Below are 22,068 nucleotides of genomic sequence, written 5' to 3'. Positions count from 1 at the left end.
ACAAACTTAAAAATTATATTAATTAGTTCAATCGTGAAATTAAACTTGCTATTGATACTATCATTGATGATAAAAATCATTTTCAAGGTCTTATTGAGTGAGAAGCTGATGCCTTCATAACAAATGTCAAGGAATACGAAATGGTGCAGTTGAAAATACTAAACACGGTGCAGGAAGACTTTCAAAGAACTATTGGAAAAGTACAAAATTACAATCAGCAGCTCCGAACCCTTCAACAAGGTATTCACGAAGGAAAAATGATCGAGCAACTGAATCAGTTAAAATCAGAAATCTCAGCGATAGAGGATTTGTTGTTACCTAGAATACCAACGCTGAAATACATATCTACACAAGCAGAAGACGCCGCCATTTCCAGGATGTTTGGATCAATTGATACGAGGTTTGTTGCAAAAATATATATTAAAATCACATAGAAACGTTTTAGATTCATCGACCAATATTCGCCAAAAATATTCTTATTACCCTTAAGGCTTCAATTTGTATGTGACGTTTTTGTTAAAATTTAATCAATATGTTACCACTTTCAGTATAAGTACAATCAAAGGATAGGACATCTAAATCTTTATAGAGATGTGAATGAAGTAGTCAGTTAACATACGCCTCATTTGAAACCGCGAGTGCTCATGTTGGGATGTGTAATTTTCACATAGCTGATTTCTAGTTTGTCATAAAAAATATGAACTATTTAGATAGATGAAAAGAGAGAACGTATTACCAAACAAGACGACAAACGCAATGACTTCTCGTCTTCCTTTCTTTGTATTGGAGTCCGAGTTGCTCATTTGCTTTTGTTACTTTGTATGTATGATTTTAGTTACTTAATGTTTTTTGTTGTTTATGTCTGTTTCCATGTCTGGTTCTTGTTCTTGGATTACATTCTTTTGATTACCGCTATAACGTTGGTTCCCTTAAGTATTCTTTCTTTCATATATGACAAACGTCTCTGAAGCGCCTGTTTATAGCTTTAAACTATCATTAAAACAGAGACATCGATAGTATGTACATTCATTCAACTTCTCTGAAATTATTTTTATACGTTTAGCGAGCAGGAAAAAGCAGTGGAGTGGAAAGGAGCAACACGGCACAGTTTAGTACAGAACCTGATGTGTTTTTTTTTTTCATCTATTTGCTCTTTTTGAAAGGTCTTAGCGCCTTGACTTGACGATGAAGTTAGCATTAATGATATAAAAATAATAACTCTATAAAAGAACGACTATAAAATTTGTTTTCTGTGAAATTGATACATTCTGTATTTAATTTTAAATGATCAATATAAGTAGATTAACTACTGACCTTTTAATTTAACATTTAAATCTGCAGATATGTACATGTACATGTTACATGTATTACAAAACATGCAAAATAAATAATACTTGTTATTACAGATCTTAGTCATCCAATTCGACCTCTTGACTGTACACACATTTTAAGCAGAGCACATTAAGATGTTATGTTTTTGTTCAAAAGGTATTGCTTTTATAACACCTTTGTTTGACGTTTTGCCATTTTCGATGATAGTTACATAGAGTCAATATCAGATATATAAATGGCTAAATTCAATTATTATTTAGAATCAATTTCTACTTTATTACTCGGAAAGCATTGTTTATGACTGTCATCAGTACAATTTTATCTTTAGGTTGAGATTGCGCATCGCCAAATTTGAAGCTAAGCGGAAAGCTCTCCAGGAAACATATCCAAGGTAAAAATTTGAATTAGAAAAAGTGTACCTATCGAACTTTCAAATTTCGTTACAACTAACTGATACACTTTTTCTGTATAAACCTATAAACTAAGTATATATATTTACTTGAGAAATGACTATCCATCCGTTTAATTCATCTGAAGAACAAAACTAGATTTAAATGAACCTACTGCAATTAGATACTGGAACAGTACTAATGAAACGCACAGCACTTTTACCCCAACATTGATCTCTGACGTGAACAGTATTTGACATTTCTCATAATTAGGATTATTAGTACAAATAGGATGCCGTCGAAAACGAACATTAAACCGTATTTGAAAATAGCAATTAAGAAAGTGTAATCAAGGGAACCAAGGTTTTAGCGGTATTCAAAAGAATGTAATCCAGGGACAAAGACCAGACATGAAAAACAAACATACACAACAAAGAACATAGAGTAACTAAAATCATACAAAGTAACAAAAGCAAATGAGCAACTCGGACTCCACTAAAAACTGGGAGCATGGACCAGGTGCATCGGTAGGGTAAGCGTCCTCTGCATTTCTAGAAACACCCGCCGAGTTGCTCATTAAAAGTCGAGTCCGGGGTAGACAAACGAGGAAAGGAAAACTATGACCTGTTGAATAAATCGGTTTTCATGGTGCAGATAGATACACCATAACGATCCACGAGTTCATAATGACGACCATAAAACTTCTGTAGTGATGACTTCAATCTTGTAGCAACATTACCATGTTCTAGAAGCCTATTTGTTAAGAGTTCTAGCACGATACAAACAGTCTGCGTAGAAAATCTACAAAACAGATTGGTTATCCTAAAAACAAAGTATTCAAATATTACTGCGTGTGCCGAAAACTCGAGGGACACAAGTGCAGTGCACAAGTCATTCCTTTGCATAATTCTCTACTCGTGATACATAGAAAACAAATAGCAACATACGTTTTTTGAAGAGGTGTCCATGAGAAAACCATGCAAACCCGTCCGAAAGTGATATTGCCAATTACATATAAACTTTAGTGCATCTGGTAGGACGCCATGAGAAACTTCTAATTGCAAAATATTTTTTTTCGAACTATTGAAGATGGCGGAGATATGGCCGCCATTTTCTTTCAAGGAAATTCCCTTGAAAAATGGTATTTTTCATGGTTAAGATATGCAAAAGAAGATCTTAAGTTAGGTATTAAGCCTATAATTGCCCTTTTCTAAAGCAGTGTTTTTCAGCTAAGTGTATTCAACTCTATTTAACATAACACATATATAGGTTCTAATGATGACCTTAAAAAATATTTGACCTTGAATTTTAGCCACATGACATCATTTAGATAATTTTTACCACATTTCAATGCCCTGTACTTCATAAATGAACACTTTTAACAAGCTGACTTGTTTATACCCAATAAGATGCACTCTTATATAGCAACTAGACAGCACTACATGCTGGGCATTTCAAATATGACAATAAAAGGATACTTTAAAATAGTCAAGAATTGGTGGAAGCGTGAAAATGAGAAAACGGCAGTTTTCTACCTCCTGTGTTTGTGCATGTTTCTATTTCGTTAGTGTTTTGTTTTTTTTTTTTAGCTTTAAGGGTAAAGAAAATTTGTGGAGAAGGTAAGAAGGTAAAGCATGATAATATAAGCCTACAAAAATCTAAAGTAGTATCAAAATATGGTAGATGCCCTACAATCCTCAATTTGTCTGTGCGTCAATCTGCCTCTTCTAAACCATATCCACGCTTTTCTCTTTAACTTGTTTTTCTTTCAAGATAGACTTTTGATATTTGGCATGGTAAAAAACAACCTCAGGATTTGTGTCAATTGACCTTGAATTTTGATCTTCAGGTAAAGTTTTATGTTCAATATGGCTGTTTCTAAAGTAACAAATTGTGTCCCGGCTGTATATATGATCATTCATTTATCTTTCGACATATAAAAATAGCTGTAGCATTTTGGTATTTGGCATGTGGGTAGGTAATCAAAAGAATACAGCTTTCCAGAGTTGATTACCTTAAACACTTGCAGGTGTTTTTTAAATTTATTGTAAAATATCTATAAGGCACAACAATATTTCCTAAATACCAGATAGTCATTTTAAATGTACATATTAAAGTTAAAATCTTGAATGATTGTCTACTTGGTGCTCAATCAGGTCAGAGGTTTGTGGTAACAATGTATTTCCTCCATCATCTTCTACAATATTTGTATTGCATCAATCATGACAAATGGCAGGGCCTGTATCAGTCTCTTGCTAATCATGCAACAATGAATCACTTGGAAAAAATGTATTTAAGCTTCTTTACCTACCTGAAACAGAAAGAACAAGGGCTTTGTATGTTTTCATAGAATAGATTTACTCTACATGCACATTTTGAACTAGTATCAATCAATTTAAAAGGAGTACTATAAAACCAATGAATAAAACATACACAACAACATTAGATAGTTTAATATCTCATTACATGTACTCAGCATTTAGTTGTTTGATTAAAATTGCATGCACATGTACATGTACTTATATGTCAAGTATCACAAGCATGTACATTGTAAATTGCAGAGACTGGAATTCGTATACATATATATCAGAAATTATTGACCTACATGTAGGCTGATTCGTGTAGACCCCCGTGTTGCTCATCCCTCTTATATAATACAACTTAAAAAAATGTTATATTTTGTATATATATAAATAAATATAAAGAGAAATTAAATTAAACAATAAAGCATATCTGTTATTTAGCATTGCAGTGAATATACGTTTGTACATCTACTGCTTATTTTTATCCACATTTTTCTTGAGGAAAAAATTTGGGTAAGGGTTTTTTCTCCTTTTGCAGACCTTTCGATCTGTTCAAATTAAATATAACAATATATACAAAAAATAAAATACTCCATTGCTGCTAAACTTGTCTATAGAGGTCAAACCCTAAACAAATTAAGTTTTGTTCGTAGCAACCACATACATTTGTATATATGTACATGTGTCCATGTGTGTGGTTTCATTGATCGAAATATTTTGGCAGGGATTTTATGAAGAATCTACATGTAATAAACAAGTAACAAAATCTGACCAAAAAAAAAGAATTAAAAAAATAAAGATTTCTGTGATGTGACCCCACTATGGACCCCAATAACCTGTAAATGCTAAACTCTTTGTAAAATCTGTTAATTCGCCTTTCAACAGATTCGTATAGGGAAAATTTTCAAAATTGAATGAAAAATTAGCGTTCTTAACCATATATATTTTACCCCTTTTTCATTTTATTTATTTTATTATTTTTAAACTTAAACACAAATTGAGTATATTGAGTATGCTTGTTTCAACCATTGTCTATATATGTGTCATGACCATTTGTTGTCAATGATGTGTTGGTACAATTAAATATTTGTATTTGTAAAACAAAACTAAAAGTACCTTACCTAATAATCAATAATATGCCTTTAATCCTTCCATTTTCCTTCGATTAGTTGTGTCCTTGTCCCAGCTTATATGTTCAATGATGAATGGTCAAATATACTTGTTTGTATGACATGTAAACTACTGCAGTGATTTACTGCTCCTCTTCTATCACTATAACTAAATGTGAATATGAAACTGTCTTCGATGTTCCTTCATAAACTCATCGTAATCCAGTGAGGCCAAAAACAGTTACAGTATGATGTTCATTTGTATGTACATGCATGAAAGAACCTACATGTGATATACTGTTACCGAATATCGAAAATATATGAACAAGACTTTCTCCTTGACTGAAAGGCATTTATATAATGATCGGTCCTTTGTATATTTAGGAACGACCTACATCCCGAAGAACAATTTGCAATACAATCATTTTCTGTAATTCAGAATATAAGAACTCATTTCAATTCATGTCAGGAGGAACTTATGAATTAGTCTTGTAAACTAAAAAAAAGGCATTTGTTTATGTGGGATACATGTACAGGGGAAGGAAACGTCTTGCAGTGCACTGGACTACATTGTACCAAGACTAACTCGTCCCATACATGTGAGTTCTAAGAAAATAGTATTCAGTGAGTTTCATACGTCCTGTTGTTTAATTGATTCAAAATTAATAACTTCTGTACCTCTGAATGGGAATATTTATATATCTTGCATTATGGTTGAATAATTCGCTTAAGAATTGTTCCATTTTCACCAAAAATACCTCTATTTTACATGTTGTAAAAAAAATGAAAATAATAAATGCCCAGCATGAAACTGCATAGCATATAAATAAAATACAGTTTCTACCTTTCGATTATAACAATGATAATTTTTAGCGCTTTTTATAGAACATGTGTTATGAATATTAAGAGGTATGAAACAGAAGAATATGCTACGACCTCTCACCGATGTTAATTGTCGAACAGAATTTTACATATTACAAGACAAAGGTATAAGAATATGAGATAAAATGAAAATGTTTTTATGCTTATATATATATATTTTTGTACAAATTTCTGAAGTGGGTTTTGTAGACACACGCATGTTATTGTTGGTTCTGAATATCCTGCTTATCGTTTTTATGGTGGTCTTTTAAATGTGCATACCAATATGTAAGAAATTACCAAACAATTGGAGCATTTTCCCGACGATGTATTAACAGCCCGACAAAGCATCATTCGACAGAATAACCGTAAACAAGTTGGTAAAATATATCAAATGTTGTAGCTTAGTCGTTAAGGATCATAAGAAAGATTTGTTCCTTCTTTGACAATTTCAGCAAAACTGCAACTTCACCACAAAATTATTATTATTTGCAAATAATATTTAGTTAAATCTTGTAGCAACATATCCCTGTTCCAGAAACCTAGCTGTCAAAAGTCTAACGCAAAACAAAAAGTCTGCGTAATTACGACAAGCTCTAGCATAACGTACGAGTTGTGATATGATAACTTCATACACAGGTGCTGAAGGTATGTTGCCACATATGAAAGAAAAGTTGGCAATACGGAATGAAACGTCATCGCGTTTGTCGTCAAGTTTGGTCAATCATTTTCCTTTAAAAATGGGCTTATTCAGTAATAAAAAAATACCACCAGAATAACAGAAATGGCTTAATGTTTATTACTGTAATTTGTTTGTGCATTTGTGAGCATTGACTATGGTACATGTAACTGACTCTTGGAATTTGCTTTCTGATTTGTATTTACGTCCTGTACACCTGTATAATCGTTCAGATTAAGGTTTCTAGTTGGTCAGTACCCCATATGATTATATCGGGTAGTCAAGCATTTGTGTCTTCCTGCATTTTCATAACTCCTTAAAGATATTGCTCTGGAAGTTGGAACCCTAATCCAAATGTATATCTTTTAGAATCCGTATTGTAAAATAAGGTGAAAGTGCAAGGCATCTGCTGCTGTCTATGCAGTTTAGTACCTACTTTCGTACAGCTATTGTCAATCAGGAAACCACCAACAGGTTTTTAAGGCCTCTCTTGAACCGCTTTAAGGAAAGATATTATACATTTACAAGAGCTTCGTCTCAAACTGGTGCTTTCCAACCTGCAACGTCTGCAGTTTTGCTTCACTCTTCAACATCACGGGTCATACACATGTACCATGTTAGAAGAACATAACTCTTACAGTGAAATCGTTCGTTATCGCTCTTCATGTTTCATTTGTTTGTGGTGTGCAGTTTGAAATGGTGATATTTCGACGTTGCTAATAAGCGGACCGTAAAAGCCCGTTGATGTCAACCTGACAAGAATCCAAAAATATGCAATTATTCAAATTTTATAACGAGAACGGGTGTAGTATGGACAATGTGACATTTCATCCCACTACAATAATCAATGTCTGTATGGTCTAGTTATTCTTCTGCTACTTCAGGTGATAAAGATAAACATAGCGACTAAAAAAAAGGAATAAATGTTGCTTGCTTGACGGGATGCTTTCATTCACATTCTCGGAATCTTCCAGGGGCCGTTAACCAAATACTTCAGGCAATCTCGATAATTCATTAGCATGTGCATGTGATGATCCTTGACGATACCTATGTTGAAGTTGTAGCCGTCTAATGCTGATACATCCAGTTCCTCTGTATTATCATCATCATCATCTAGCAACGAAACGTTATCACAAGGAATATTAATATACTGTTCATTCAGTATATTGATGGAAATCTTGATATCATCGATAAAGTCGCCAGGTAGTTTGGTGTCAAGATATGAGGCATATTCATGGTACTGCCTAGATGTAAACTCACATAAAGTGAACTTTAGAGGTTAATTCGATGATTACTTAACTGGTGGAACTGCTGTTAAACTGATCATGAATCATTTCAGTTTTCTTAATAAACTTATCTTGTAATATAAAAATCATCTTGCGGCAAAGTAGATGATGGGGATGACTGGAGCGATAACAAACGTGCTAAATAGATATTTCATGAGGACAGTCTCTGTACTGTTGGGCTTCATTACAAAGATTCTCGTCTCAGCGCACATCTCACTAATGTTGTTTCTCTTTAATCGCCGTACATCTTAAGGTGAATATAAATGTTTTAATAGATTTCATAGAAAAGATTTTCATTTTAGTGTTTTCACTGTGATGATGGAGAAGATATTCAAGATACTTCGGAATCACATGGTTTAGGACGACATAGAATGTAAATAAAATTACTCAATATAATAGACCAAGCGTGCGAAACGGAAACGCTTTAACAGAAGGGCAAAATAGCCTTACTGTCATTTTGTTCTACCGACTATCATGTCTAAATGTACAGGTTGACCTCTAAGTCATACCATTTTAGATTCATTTTTTTATTTGAAATAAAACTACACAAAAGGAATTTAAAAGAGGAATGATGAGAGAAATAAATGTTGTTTGAAATAAAAGGTCCGGTCTAGCGTCTGGTCTAGTCATAAAAATATGCGTTCAATCTTACCACTTTTCTAATATCCAAATCAAGAAATAGCGTTTGGATACTGCTATTAGATTTGGTCCTTGTAAGGTATTTCCGGTAGACTGTTTTAACTTCCCATTTTATATAATTTCACCCTTCAACTGAATGTCATTGAAATGTTTTGCAACTTTGGGGGGGGGGAGGGGGGCGTGACAATTTTCAAATGAATTCGAAACTTCAAAGTGTATATCATGCAAATGTTTCACCATAAAAAAGAGAAGGAACGATAAGGCTCTAATTGGTCTAAAATGCAACTGAAAACTATTCATCAGATGTTGAAAGATTTACTGAGAAATTGACAATTCTTGCATGAAAAGGACAAAAAGAATTGCTTGAAGTTTGCCAAAATTACGATATTCTGTCATTTGTGTACTGTGGGTAATTGTAGAAAAGTAGAGAACACTTACCTTACCGTTACATCTGGTCCATGCTCCCAGTTTTTATAGGAGTCCGAGTTGCTGATCTAATTTTTAATTTGCAAGTATTATTTTGGTTACATTATGTTATTTACTGTTTGTGTCTGTTTTCCCAGTCCGACCTTTTGCACTGGAATACATTCTTTTGATTTCCGCTAGCATCTTGGTTCCTTTGATACTCTTTAATAACGCTTTAAGCATATTTTCTAGGCGGGGTTAAGAACTTTTTGGATAAAATGTTCAAGCAGACCATTGAAATACCTATGGGGAAAAGCTTCCCAATCTGGGCCAATCTGTCTCTATATTCGTATTTACTCCGTTTTATTGATGATGCATCACAACTGAATACTCCCATTTCCAAGAATAACATACATCTGATACACGAAAAAGAAAAAGAAATTAAGGAGGCTACTGATACACATTATACTACTTCATACCTTGATATTAACCTATACATAGATGTTACAGGACATGTAAACCTTTATTCCAAGTTATTGATTGTAAACTTCCTCTTTTTGATTGATAATTTACCATAATCTACATCATATGGAGTATTTATTTCACAGCTGACCCATTATTAACGTAACTGTTTTCTGTACAGTTCATATTTTCGAGTAAAGTGCTATGTGAGGTGTACGTTCTGTTTTGTAAATATCATCCCTCAAGAAGTTTTATGGTCATCATCACTAGTTTTTGTCCGATATGAAGTTTCTATCTTGTAGATAAAACCAGATATCTTCACTGATATTTCGTCTTAGCAGATTGATAATCATTCGAATTTGATTTTTATGGCTAAATTGGCTTCGTTTGTTTATGAAATCATCAAGTCTCAGATCAAATCAAAAGTTAAATTGGACATACATAAGTGTTAATCTTCTTTTTTTCCACCTCGACATTTAATTTGTCTACAATAAATAATATTCCACATTTCAAAATTATTCGCGTCATGAAAGTAACTGAAGGTGTATAGCACATGTTGCTGCTCCGTTGCTTATAGTTAGACTTTTTTGTGGCTCCACCATGAAAAATTAATTTTCCGCCCATCATAAGTTCGAATTCGGATTACGACACTTGCATGATTTCTCTTCATTACACAATTTATACTTTTTGACAGCTATTCTTTCTCGTTTCATACCGTAGAAATCATACCTTTTAGTGTAACATACAGTAAGTGATTGTATTGTACATTTCTTTCAGATTACTTGAAATGTTGGGGGAACAGTTGAAAACTGACAATCCACCTATTAAAGATCTTAGTGATCCATATCGACCTATGAGTTTGGTAGAGAGATTCTCCAATCTTTACGACAATGAATGGACAGATGCTATAGAACATGTCGAAAACCTAATCAGAGATGAAGTTTTGGCTTCCAAGATTCTGTTGACGATCGTTACTGTATGTTTGAGCTTACTTTTCATAACAATAAAAAAAAGTTTTCAAAAATCGCCATTTATGTTTCTGCTAAACTCTAAAATTGTGACGGCATTGCAATAGCCTTGACAGTAGTCGGACCATTTCTGATTTAATCGCTTAATGTAATTATATTGCCCATCTTTGGTTTAACATCAAAAACGAATTCATGGACTGCATAATAGAAAAGCATTGGGTTTTCGTCTATTGGTGATGCTCCAAATGATCATAACATCAGATCATCGAATCTGGTTCATATATTTATTACTGACGAGACAATGATATTCTTATTTATGGCCATGTAAGATTTAAGCGACATTTGTGAAGTAACAATGGAGTTTTTTTTTACGTCTGTTAATAAAAAAAAAGGAATTGCGTCAAGCAGAGCGTTATTAATTTGCGTTCTTAAGGAGGTATACCAAAGGTAAGAGAAATAACTCTTGAAAGAGTAATAAAGGGAACCAAAGTTATAGCGGTAATCAAAAGAATGCAATCTAAGGACAAAGACCAGACATGAAAAACAGACATACACAACAAAGAACACAAAGTAACTAAAATCATACACACAAAGCTACTAAAGCAAATGAGCAACTCGGACTCCACTAAAACCTGGGGCATGGACAAGGTGCACCGGTAGGGTAAGTGTCCTCTGATTTTCTAGAAACACCATTGATAAGTTTGTATCATATTCAATTTCACCAAAGCTTATCAAGTATTAATTTGAAACAGAATGCAATAAATCCAAGTTCCTTTGATGCTTACATGAGATTGATGTAAAATTTTTACACAAACATACCGATGCTAAGGTCTACCTACTTAACGCAACATTCTGTTTGAAAAAGAAACATACAACGGAAGTAATTGCAAGACTACGAAATCGCAGACACCCTTGTGTATTAAAAAAAATCAGTATTTCACAGCATCGTTAGAGAGGTTGGTTGTATTTGAATTTTTATGCCTTAAACTCTCAGTGCGGTGTTAGATTCGTAATATATTTTCGAAAATATTCCATTTCTTTACCATTGACACATGTAATATGTCAGTTACTGTTTATAAATCCATGATTTCATCAGTTGAAAATATTCATTCACTTACAAATCAGTATATAATTACAAATGAAATACCAGTCTTTGTAAGAATCAGCAAAGGCTGAAAAAATCTGTATCAAGAAAACGCTGAATTGATAGTTCTATCTTATTTTACCAGAAAAATAAAGCCCAGCTGAGATCAACTTCATTCTTATATCAGTGAATTTATGCTGTCAAAGGTAGTGCTTTCTAACCATGTATCACTCGCTTCTTGACTATTATAGAGACATAAATTATGCTTTTTCAGGATAGTTACCAAGAAGAATGCTACAGTCTGAGACACAAAGGAAGAGCTTTATAGGATTTGAAAACAGATACAGCTACATAGAACACTAAGTATTTACTTTTCAGAACGATTTTAGAGCTGTGTGTAGTTATCATGGACTTTCTGTTATACTTTTAATGAAAGGATATTTCTTGGTTCAAACGGCTCTGAAGTTTAAAGCAGTTAATGTGAAGAAAACTGATATCTTAGTTGACACTTGTTAACCAAGTAGATTCATTCATTACCAAACAGATCGACTAGTCAGTTCGAGTGTTCGATAAATCTAAGATCATTCATATTGATTATATGGGAGATAATTTTGGTACTTTGAATTGTGTTCGAGAAATTCCTGGTGTTCGAGCCATCCAAGTACTAGCGAGTGAGGTTCGACTGTAGTAAAGGACACTGTACACGGACATTTTTATCCATTTCAGGCAGTATTAGATAAACAAGATCACAAACACCGGGTTGAGCGCAATGTTTTGGCCTGTCTATCGAACAAAAATCAGTACATCCAGTAATGTGTAGAGATATGTTGGATGATGGTCTGCCGCTCACCCCCTATTCATCTAGAATGGAACTACACGGAGCAGTCATTTGATCACCAGCTTATCAAACCGTTCACTGAGGACGGGACTAAAGTACAGTTTGTGGTGTGGCCTGTAATGTTTTTACATAAAAATGGACCGTTGCTGTGCAAGGATGTGGCAAAGGGCACTTCTGGTAAACAAAAATCCCACTTTTAAAACATTCCAGAAACAAGTTTAATAACCAAACAAATTACTATTAGTAGTTTGGTACAGTACTATGCACTTCTATATTTAAAATGGAACTTGTAATGCTTTACAATAGGAAATATACAAATGTACGATTTGAAGGGTCCAAGATCTGAAACTACTACATTATACTATTCAGTGCAGTTTCAGGCGAAGGGGCGGGTCCCGGGGGTCATAGCTCTTGATTAAATAAAATGAGAAAAAAATAACATCGTGAGTAATTCTTACAAAAGTGAGTAAATGATAGTGTGAAATCCCATTTTATCAGGGCCCTCCTTTTGAGAAATAACTTCGTGATTAATTCTGACAAAAGTTAGTAAATGATAGTATGGAACCCCATTTACAAATATTCACAACCCCCCCCCCCCCCTGTACCTGATCTAATGGTAATACTTCAAGACAGAGATTTACTTTTCGTTGCACCTAATAAAAGACTATATATTTTTTTGTTAAGTTGTTTTGAGGGTCTATATGATGAAATGTATTATCATACATTCCAATTTGTCTGCTCTATGGAGATAATCCGCATTTAAAATCCAATAGATTATATTGCATTTTAGTGTCATTTACAGAGACATTTTGAATTCTACAGTACATTCTATAGAATATTTATTTCATAAGAGCACAGGTTATATGAAAAACCACACGTGAATTTCTGTTTACATTTTATACAAAATATCAAAAATAAAAATATGAAGGCCTACCAACTATGAATCATATTTTGCATGATTCTTAACTGGAGTGCTACGTAACAGCCCGTATCATGGTAATTTATATAATACTATGTTTTGCTAGTCATTCTATTATAATTTAAAGATGTTTATTTTTTAAAAAAAAATGTTATTTTTGACTGTTTGTATGATAGACACATTTCAAAAAATACCTTGGTCCTGTTTTCTTGGCGTTATTGACTGTTTTACCTTTACCACTTGTTAAGTAGTAGTCTTTGTAAGAATCATGCGAATTCTGTAATATGTGATACACCCTAAAAAAGGCTACATATTTTAATTTTTGTTATAAAGTTGCTTTATAGGTCTTAATAATGAAATGTAATAATTGTTATTATTCATTCCAATCTGTCATGCTCTTAGGAGATAATCCACATTAAAAATCCAACAGTTATTTTAGTGTCATTTACAGAGATCATCTCCCTTAATTTTGAATTCTTCAGCACATTCTATCTCCTTAGAACAAGGTTTAAATGAAAAGCCACATGTTAATGTATGTTTACATAACATTTGAAACAAAATGTCAAAAATAAAAATGTATATTTCCTCCTTTCAAACCAGGAGTCATGTTTTTGCATGATTCTTATGGGGAGTGCTACAACGTACTTAATAACATCTTAACCACCTACAAAGCGAACAAACGATTCCAAGCGCAAAAAAATTTTCAAAAGTACATCAGCAGAAGTATTTATCGTTTTTATACCCCCTCTTGAAATGCGGGGGGGTATATAGTGATCATGGTGTCCATCCGTTCGTCCGTTCCCAGTTCTAATGCGCATTTCCTCTGAAACCACTAAATGAAATTTAATGAACATTCACAGATGCTTCATAACATGATGCGATTATGTACCTCTTTTTTTTTACCTGATTGCCTTTTGGGGTTTCTTGATGCAAAAAGGACTTCTTCATTGGTAGACCGGTGGGAGTATCTTTTTATCTGAATCTCCCCTGGAACCACTAAATGAAATTTGATGAAGCTTTCACAGTTTCTTACTACATAATGCCATTATGTACCTCTTTTTTCATCTTAATGCCTTTTGAGGTTTTCTGATGCAAAACATGGAATTTCCATGACTCTTCATTATATAATGTGCACCTTCTAGTTTGATTTTTCGTCTAAATGCCTTAAATCATTCTTAGGGTTTCCTGTGTTTTTTTCTGGGTAAGGGAGGGGGATTGAGGTATGACCAAAACACCTTTGCTCAATGTTTTTTTTCTGATTTGGCTTGTGACTGTGTCCTTTTAAATACAGAATACAACTGTCAAAATTGATTTTCAATGACGTAATTGCAATGGTACCTTATGCTAAAATGCATTGTCTTGGGATTGAATGTGTCAATCAAGGTTCGAATAACAGCACATTGTATCCTTCACCCATACAACTATAGTGTATTCGTAAATCCTTAATTTTGTCTATTTATCACTTAAGAAGTCAAATCTTGTCCTGAAAATCTCACCAGTATTCTTCTCGCGAGCCTCTAAAACTAACTCAGTACCACCGAACGCTATCGATACACTAATGTTATTTCCTGCGTTGGTATCCGGATTTAGATTGATCATCATCTCTCCGAGAAGTTTACATTCATCTCTAACGTACTTCGGATTCTTACAACTAGAGGTGTAAACTCGAACCCTATTACTCGCCCCTCTGGCAGTAAACGGCATGGAATGTTCGTCCCCTTCATTAATGGGTTGACCTTTCTCAACAAATTTGTGAAAAACATCACGACATAATACGGTATTACTTGAAACATGGCGAAGTTCTTCCGGATCGCCGTTTGCAAAGACACGACTGATAGCTATACCATACGTTAAACGGCTTACTCGAACGGAAATAAGCTTTGGGTTGTGCCCAAACAGAACGGCCCCTTTCAGAGTTGCAAGGCCTGCATCTTGTGGAACAATCATTTTGTGTTTTGGAAAACGGGACTTTATCGTTTCTTGTACTATAGGTGATTCGGAAAAACCTCCAACAAGTAGAAAAGTGTTAGTGCCTGCAGCGACTGGCTGGTTTAATATTTCTCGGACGTGCTCAACTAAGTGTTCTAAAGGATCACGAAAAAGACCCTTTAATAAATCAGGATCCATTTTTAATTTATCGGCTGCTTGTGAAACGCGTCCTTTGTACATCGAATTTTCGATGGCCTCTCTGAAGGTTTTCTTCTTCATAACTGTGTACGTTTCAGTCAAAGACGACGGAAGTTTGATGTATGCAGAACGCATGTCTGATTGTACCGTGCGTTTTTTCACTTCGAACTCTCGACCCATATCGAAATGGTCCGAAGCATGCGTTTTCATAAAGGCAGCGTAAACATCTTCTTCAACAATATCAATTAGCAGCTGTTCAAACGCTTCGTCGACTTTAGTTCCTCCCCATGCACCACCACTAGCACTATGGAGTTCTTTCAGAGTACCGTTGTCGGTAACCTGGTGTATAGTTATATCTGCAGTTCCTCCTGTAATTACAAATCGCGTCTTTTTTTAAATAAAAGAACTTAGTGAGCACGCTCATAAAGCGTAAACCCCAATATAAAAGGAGGAGCCGGTTTAAGGTTGGAGGTTTTCATAAATTGATGAAAATTAAACAAATTTTCACGCCTTTGACTGAAGGGCAATGACACTTTTACTGAAATGATACTTTTGTTGTGAATTTGGGGAAATAATTTCGTAAAAGGATAACTCCTTGAAAATTTTGTGAATCTAGATTTCTTGGTTACATGCACAACTATATGTCCTTACTGCTAACAAAGCATAAATTAAATACAATTCTGTACAGTAGTTCGAGAAGAGTTTTGATGACAAGATGCTTCAGTAATTAAGTTAAAGGGGCGTATGAGGGATCAAGATTTGCTGGACATGTAGTGCCCCTACTACAAACCACGTTTCGAGAATTTCTGTTCAGTAGTTTGAGTTACAGTGATAACATAATTCAGAAGTGTACTTCTAGCTATAAAGTTCAAAGGGGCATAACTCCCATGAAATGTTAGATGTGGCAATTTCCTGGTAATTGTACATATCATATTGTGTCCTTCGATCCTGTTCAGTAGTTCGAGGGAGGTTGCGATATCAGGAAGAGAAATGACGTACGGACGGACGGATAGGTCCAAAACAGTACACACTCAGTATTTTAAACATTTCAAAAACTAATTTCAAAATAAACTTGACTGATGGAGTTTTTTTTTTTTACTTTTTTTTAATTAACAGCGTGTGTGGAAAAGTGTAGCATCGGTAAAGGCGAATACAGGAAAGGAGTCGACGTCCTGTAAACATATTTTGGCGACTGTTTTAGCAAATGGTGATTTCGAGATATGATGAAGCCTGTGTAAACATACCGCCTAAATCAATGACCATGTACTTGGATCCTGGTTGAAACACTTCTTGTCCGAAGGCGTCTAAGGTATAACGACACAAAACCGAGGCTGCTTCCGGTTCTAGAGCAATCAAAAGCTGATCGTTGAATATTTCAGCCTAAAATCAAAATAAAGCGGCATGCAAGCTACAATATAGCCCAAAAGTACGGGACGCTTCCCACAAAAAAAACAACAAAAAAACAAAAACACACACACACACACACACACAAAGCACTACATTAATCAAAACTACTTCATACTGGTTGATAGTATAAAAAAAAACACAGACAGTATAAGGTCGAAAAGTATACAAGACTCATGCATTCATGTATATATCGAGACAACTGTTAACAATTCTTTGTTGTTTTAGTATGGCGAGTATAAACTCAACTTGTGCATTGACTCAACAAAAACGGTACATATTTATATTGATCACCAATTTAACTAAAAGTTAACTAAAAGGACCAAATGCAAGATACTAATTACATGTACATCACTTCATTAGTATAATATAAATTCATTTACTGAAATTACCCTTTGTGCTGCCTCTCTCATAAATTGCTTTGCGGCGTCTGTCCAGATGGCTGGAACTGTGATGACCCACTGAACCTCGTTTTCATCGACGGTTGTTCCAGCTCTTTCAAAGTTTCCAAGGGCGTGTTTCTTTAAGTATGCAATACCATGACCAAATATTGTTTTTGCAGGTAATTTTTCGCCATTGGCTGCAGTTAGTTTTGTATCTCTGCTTAGTCCCTACAAATTGATCAATATTGCAAACAATGTAATTTTGACTAAAATCTTTATAGAAATTTCATGTAAAGATAAGTTTTCAGTTGAACCAATATGCTTATTATTTGTATGACATTTTGTTATAAGGTACCTATCATTTGATTTTTTGGGGGGTAGGATGAATGCAAGATCTAAATTCTCTTGTTATAAATATAAATATGCAAAACAGGCAAAAAGGAAAAAAAACATAAAGGGGCAGGATCTCTATTTATCCTAATATTTTATTGTTTATATTCATGAACAAGAAAATAAACAATAAGGGACTTTACGCAGAAGAACAGAAGGAAAAGGTACATGAAATTGTACACTATATTCTCTATGATAAAACAGGTAGGATAGAAAATTGTCATCCTATCCCCCCCAATGAAATTGTTGCTCCCTAAACTCTCCAAAATCTGCATAGATATTTGTACGCATTAATGGGTCTTTGAAATTTATATATTGGTAGCATAAAACATCCACACGCTTTACTTTTTCACACGATATTTGGGTAATTTTTTAAAGGAAAATTTCATTTATAGCGCAAAAGTTAAAACTTCGTTCTTACTGGGTTTCGATGCAATAACATCTTAAATCGTCGAAAGAACAGGTAATCCTTGTGCTCATTTTCGAGTGCTAACTCTGAGTACTGGTTTTCGGCGTCATAACCGAACGCAACAAAATCTTTGTTCTTGTCGAGCAAAAGACAAGTAGGAGTCTTCATCGACATTAAAGCCGCACCACCTGCGTTCCATACTTGGTTGGTTTTAATGTTGGTTGTTGGATCTTTGATAAAGTCCGATGTTAACTGAAAGGCATATCCGGAGAACGTTGTTCCAAAATCAATGGCGCATACCATCAACTTCCCGTGCGTCACTTCCCGTGACATTATCTCAAATATTACATTTCACGCGCCCGTTTACTAAAACCTGCAACAAATAAAGTAAATCTGATTACATGTAAGTATTAATTTGAGAGTCCGCATGCTTTAGACTTGTTAACTTTTACAATAACTGCAACTATATACTATGTACGGATTTTTGTTTCAAAATGTATTTGTATGACCAGACACTCTCGTTGTATAACACTCAATTTGAATTTAGATCATGATGGTGAATCAATGGGAAAGGTTCCGCGGATTGGACCTCCTTTTTTTGTTAATTTCGTCGCAAATTTGAGCAAAATGAGAAAATACTATTAAAAGCCTGAGAACATACTAGTAACAGCCTGAGAAAATAATAGTAATAACCTGAGAAAATACTACTAATAGCCTGAGAAAATATTAGTAATAGTCATGCAGGGCCCCCCTTTTTCTGGAACCCCCTTTCGAAATTTCTGAATACACCACTGGGTAGCAGTACTTACAGTAATTATTAACAAAATAATTCTTTTCTATAAGCGGTAAATGTAAAATTAGAACTAAGGTTTCTAAATCTCTTGGAAATATAAGATAGTTCCAAATTTTACATCCAAGCCTATCTTCAATAAATTTAATTGTACTCATTTCCAAACCAGACATTTTAATTAATCCCCTATATGCGACTTCATTGGGCAACGTCAGTTGTTGTGTGAAATATAACTGAACTACTGTTTCATAATATCAGCCGAACAATTGCTCTGCTAAACTGAAGAGCATAAACATCAAGGATGAGGAAACAAAGACTTCAAGAGCAGAACTTCCCTGGCTATAATACATTGAAATTTCATTTTAAAAAATGCAGGGGGGGTTGACTTTTTTTGGTACATGAGATAGGGGGGTTGAAAATTTTTCTGTGTTTGGAAAAGGGGGGTCAGTTATTTTTTTCCGGGATCATTTTTCAATTTGCTGGCCCACCCCTGGTGTTAAATAATGACCGGTCCCTAAGAAACTCATACATACATATCACAACAACATTAAAATAATAAATGATGTTGGCGGAAGCTAGCGAGGTTACATAAAAACAAGTTGCATCTAAAACAAGGACGACTGCTATAGTGGCGTCGTTTGCCCCATTCATCCGGGTTATGGTGTCCTTATATGAACACTATTATATAACAATTCGTTATTTTTCTAGCTGTGATCTCGCTAGCATTTCGCGTACATTATGTATTATTTGTAAGAATTGGTAAGGTGAATATGTCTAACAGAAAAACACCCCACCTTGCATGTATGAAAAAGGCTGTCATAGACAGGGAGTGGTACTATATACGGAGCTAATTTAGCCCCAGGGATATCAGGCAGATTTTAAATCTGATCCCACATTCTAAATACATTTTTGTCTAGATACATAAAGGGACTGGAATTACAGTTAAAATATCCAGGTAAAAATAAACACAGCACACTTTATACTTGCATATTTTCGAAAGATAACGAGCATATGAATTATTATTGTTACCAATGGTTGATGGACAAGTTATCTAGTACATGATTATGTACACAAACCTTTCATCTCTGTTTACAATGTGTATGTGTACATTACAATGTCTTGATTGCCGCGTTTTGGAAAGTCTGAATAGGAACTAATCACTTTTATTTACCCGTCTGTAGAATACCACTGTTCCAATGATTTTTTTTTTCTTCTGTCTGCGTTCATAGGAAAATGCCCCTTTTTAAATTTTGCTTCTTTTTTTTTTTTTTTTTTTTTTGTTCTTTTTCCCTTACGAGTTTTAAACTTTAACCTCAAAAAGGTATGACTGTGCTCAAACAGCGGATCCGGAAATGTTCTGATCCCGAAAACTTGTTAATGAGATTGCTCATTTTTGCCCCAATTTAGCACAAAGGAAACACAATTTTCCAACAAGATGAAATGCAACCCCGGAATTCATCCCAACCTCCATCCCCCAGTACATAGGGGAATCAGTTCTGCACTATTGACCAGTTACGAAATTTACTTATTACGACACTTTAGGTTGATACATTAAGGGGAAATTGCCTCTGGTCTAACTCTTACCTCTGAACACTTCTACACCAGTCGTCGTGTTAGTTACGGATTCCTTACTCGTTAAACCGCGTGTTTCGCTTACGCTGTAAGCGAAACTTAATTAGAGCGAGTTTTCGAGTCTTTAAGTCTCAACCCGTTACAAATCCGCTGCTTTGGATTATACACGAGGTTTCAATTGAGCAATATTTATCTTATGGAGGGTAGGGGTAACCCTGATCCTTAGTTTCAGGATGCAGGTGTCTTCCGTTTCAGGATGCAGGTGCAGAAATAATCATTTTTAGCCCCCCTCCCCCCCCCAAAAAAAAAAGAAAAAAAATGATATACTATATTATACTAGATTAATTTGGACACACAATATTGATTAAAATACTACTCTTATTATTTATAACCAATGCGTACATGAAAGTTGAATGAGTGCATTTTTGTACAAAGAATCTTTTTAATTCGATCCGCAAAGGGTGGGGATCTATTATGGCGCAACACGGATAATATTTGTCTTTGAGGCATATAATGGAGCAAATCAAAGTTACAATCTAGTTTACAATTATCAAGAGTTCTGAAATTCCCATTAAGGCCAATTAAAGGGGGTGTTCCATAAGCATGCATTGATTTTATAAACCAAACATTCCGAGCATTGACGGCCCTACTTTTGGGTCAGGCTTTCGACCAAATCTGAACATCCCAAAATCTAAAAAGAAGTAGCGATTTGCTTCTAATGTTAACTGCGATGTCAGCAAAATTTATGTGCAGTAATAACAAAACTATGAATCCGAAAACGAAAGTAAAATATCACGAAACCAAGTTGGTGCAACAGCCAACAGGCTCTTGCAAGACGACTGTTGGTGTCCCATAGAACCATGCGTATATGCATCTGGTCGTACTTACTCAGTATACAAGGGCAAGAATAGCTTTCAAAGAAATGCGTGTACTTAGGTATATGAGGTCTTAGATTTCCAGGTCAATATTTAGCTTCCTCTTTCGTTCTGGTCTAGTTTATTTTTATCATATGTCACGTGGGATAGTTCAGGCCACAACACTGATGTCAATGATGTCATCAGTAAATCCTCCACCTGCCTTTCCCCCGATCTATCTGCAAAAATGAAAATAGCGTATTTTGTGTGTAAATTAATGCATTTAAAATGTGGTTATCATAGATTTTTGGGGCCTCCTGGTGGCCCTAACTTAGGTGATTCTCCAGTTATGGACAGTTCGATCAGTAGAGAATCACGAATAATTCGAATTACACAAATGCAAGCGTCTGTTTATTTAATTATTATCGCCCTTTTAGGAATTTTAAAGAAATTAAGCACTCTTAATGCATGGTCTGGTTTCCATGAATTTTATTATGTATTTTTCCAAATTACTTTTTCAGAAAAAAAAAAGAATTTGTCATCTAGGTGTATCGTAAATATTTGAAGAAAAAAAAATCGACTTGTTGGGAAAAAAGGTTTGCCTTTTAAAAAAAAATAGCCCCAGTTCCCCTCCCCACAGGAAATCAAATGGTTGCTGCCTAATGAAAGTCGGGTTACGTGTACAAATTTGATATTAGGATCTAGCAGCATATGTGTTGTGTGACCACCTCACCCCACATCCATTCACTTTAATTAAAAAAGTGATTTATATTCTCACTATTTTTAACTTCCATGATCAAAATGTTTGAAAATGTTAATGTCACAAACAGTTCAGATCTTTTGTGTTATATATCACTTCCTCGAT

General features: G+C 34.5%; 2 protein-coding genes and 1 long non-coding RNA gene across 4 annotated transcripts; 1 reads left to right on the top strand and 2 right to left on the bottom strand.

The window, feature by feature from the left end:
- On the top strand, positions 1-13,012 carry LOC148605723 (uncharacterized). The gene is made up of 6 exons (XM_088548173.1): positions 1-400; positions 1,661-1,723; positions 3,311-3,340; positions 10,243-10,441; positions 11,792-11,880; positions 12,244-13,012. Exons 1-5 carry the CDS (start codon positions 141-143, stop codon positions 11,843-11,845), a joined length of 606 nt encoding a protein of 201 aa, XP_088404299.1. The 5' UTR covers positions 1-140; the 3' UTR covers positions 11,846-11,880; positions 12,244-13,012.
- Positions 3,752-6,127, bottom strand: LOC148605724 (uncharacterized). The gene is made up of 2 exons (XR_015915822.1): positions 5,146-6,127; positions 3,752-4,032 (listed from the first exon to the last, which is right to left on the bottom strand). It is a non-coding gene; the product is annotated as an uncharacterized LOC148605724 (long non-coding RNA).
- A 407-nt stretch (positions 13,013-13,419) lies between the features above and the next one.
- Positions 13,420-21,373, bottom strand: LOC148605722 (heat shock 70 kDa protein 12A-like). 2 transcript variants are annotated; one of them, XM_088548172.1, is made up of 5 exons: positions 21,282-21,373; positions 18,000-18,360; positions 17,198-17,416; positions 16,646-16,781; positions 13,420-15,769 (listed from the first exon to the last, which is right to left on the bottom strand). In XM_088548172.1, exons 2-5 carry the CDS (start codon positions 18,318-18,320, stop codon positions 14,727-14,729), a joined length of 1,719 nt encoding a protein of 572 aa, XP_088404298.1. In that variant the 5' UTR covers positions 18,321-18,360; positions 21,282-21,373; the 3' UTR covers positions 13,420-14,726. The 2 variants fall into 2 exon arrangements, with proteins under 2 accessions (XP_088404298.1, XP_088404297.1); XM_088548171.1 differs by having other exon boundaries at positions 21,238-21,371.
- Positions 21,374-22,068: the final 695 nt, after the last annotated feature.

This window comes from Perna viridis, chromosome 10 (genome assembly GCF_037379345.1).
Source record: "Perna viridis isolate PV_CMFRI_1.1 ecotype Kerala chromosome 10, ASM3737934v1, whole genome shotgun sequence".
In the NCBI taxonomy this organism is placed as follows: Eukaryota; Metazoa; Mollusca; class Bivalvia; order Mytilida; family Mytilidae; genus Perna; species Perna viridis.
Note: the sequence above shows the minus strand (reverse complement) of the source record. Positions and strands in the feature narration are given on the sequence as shown.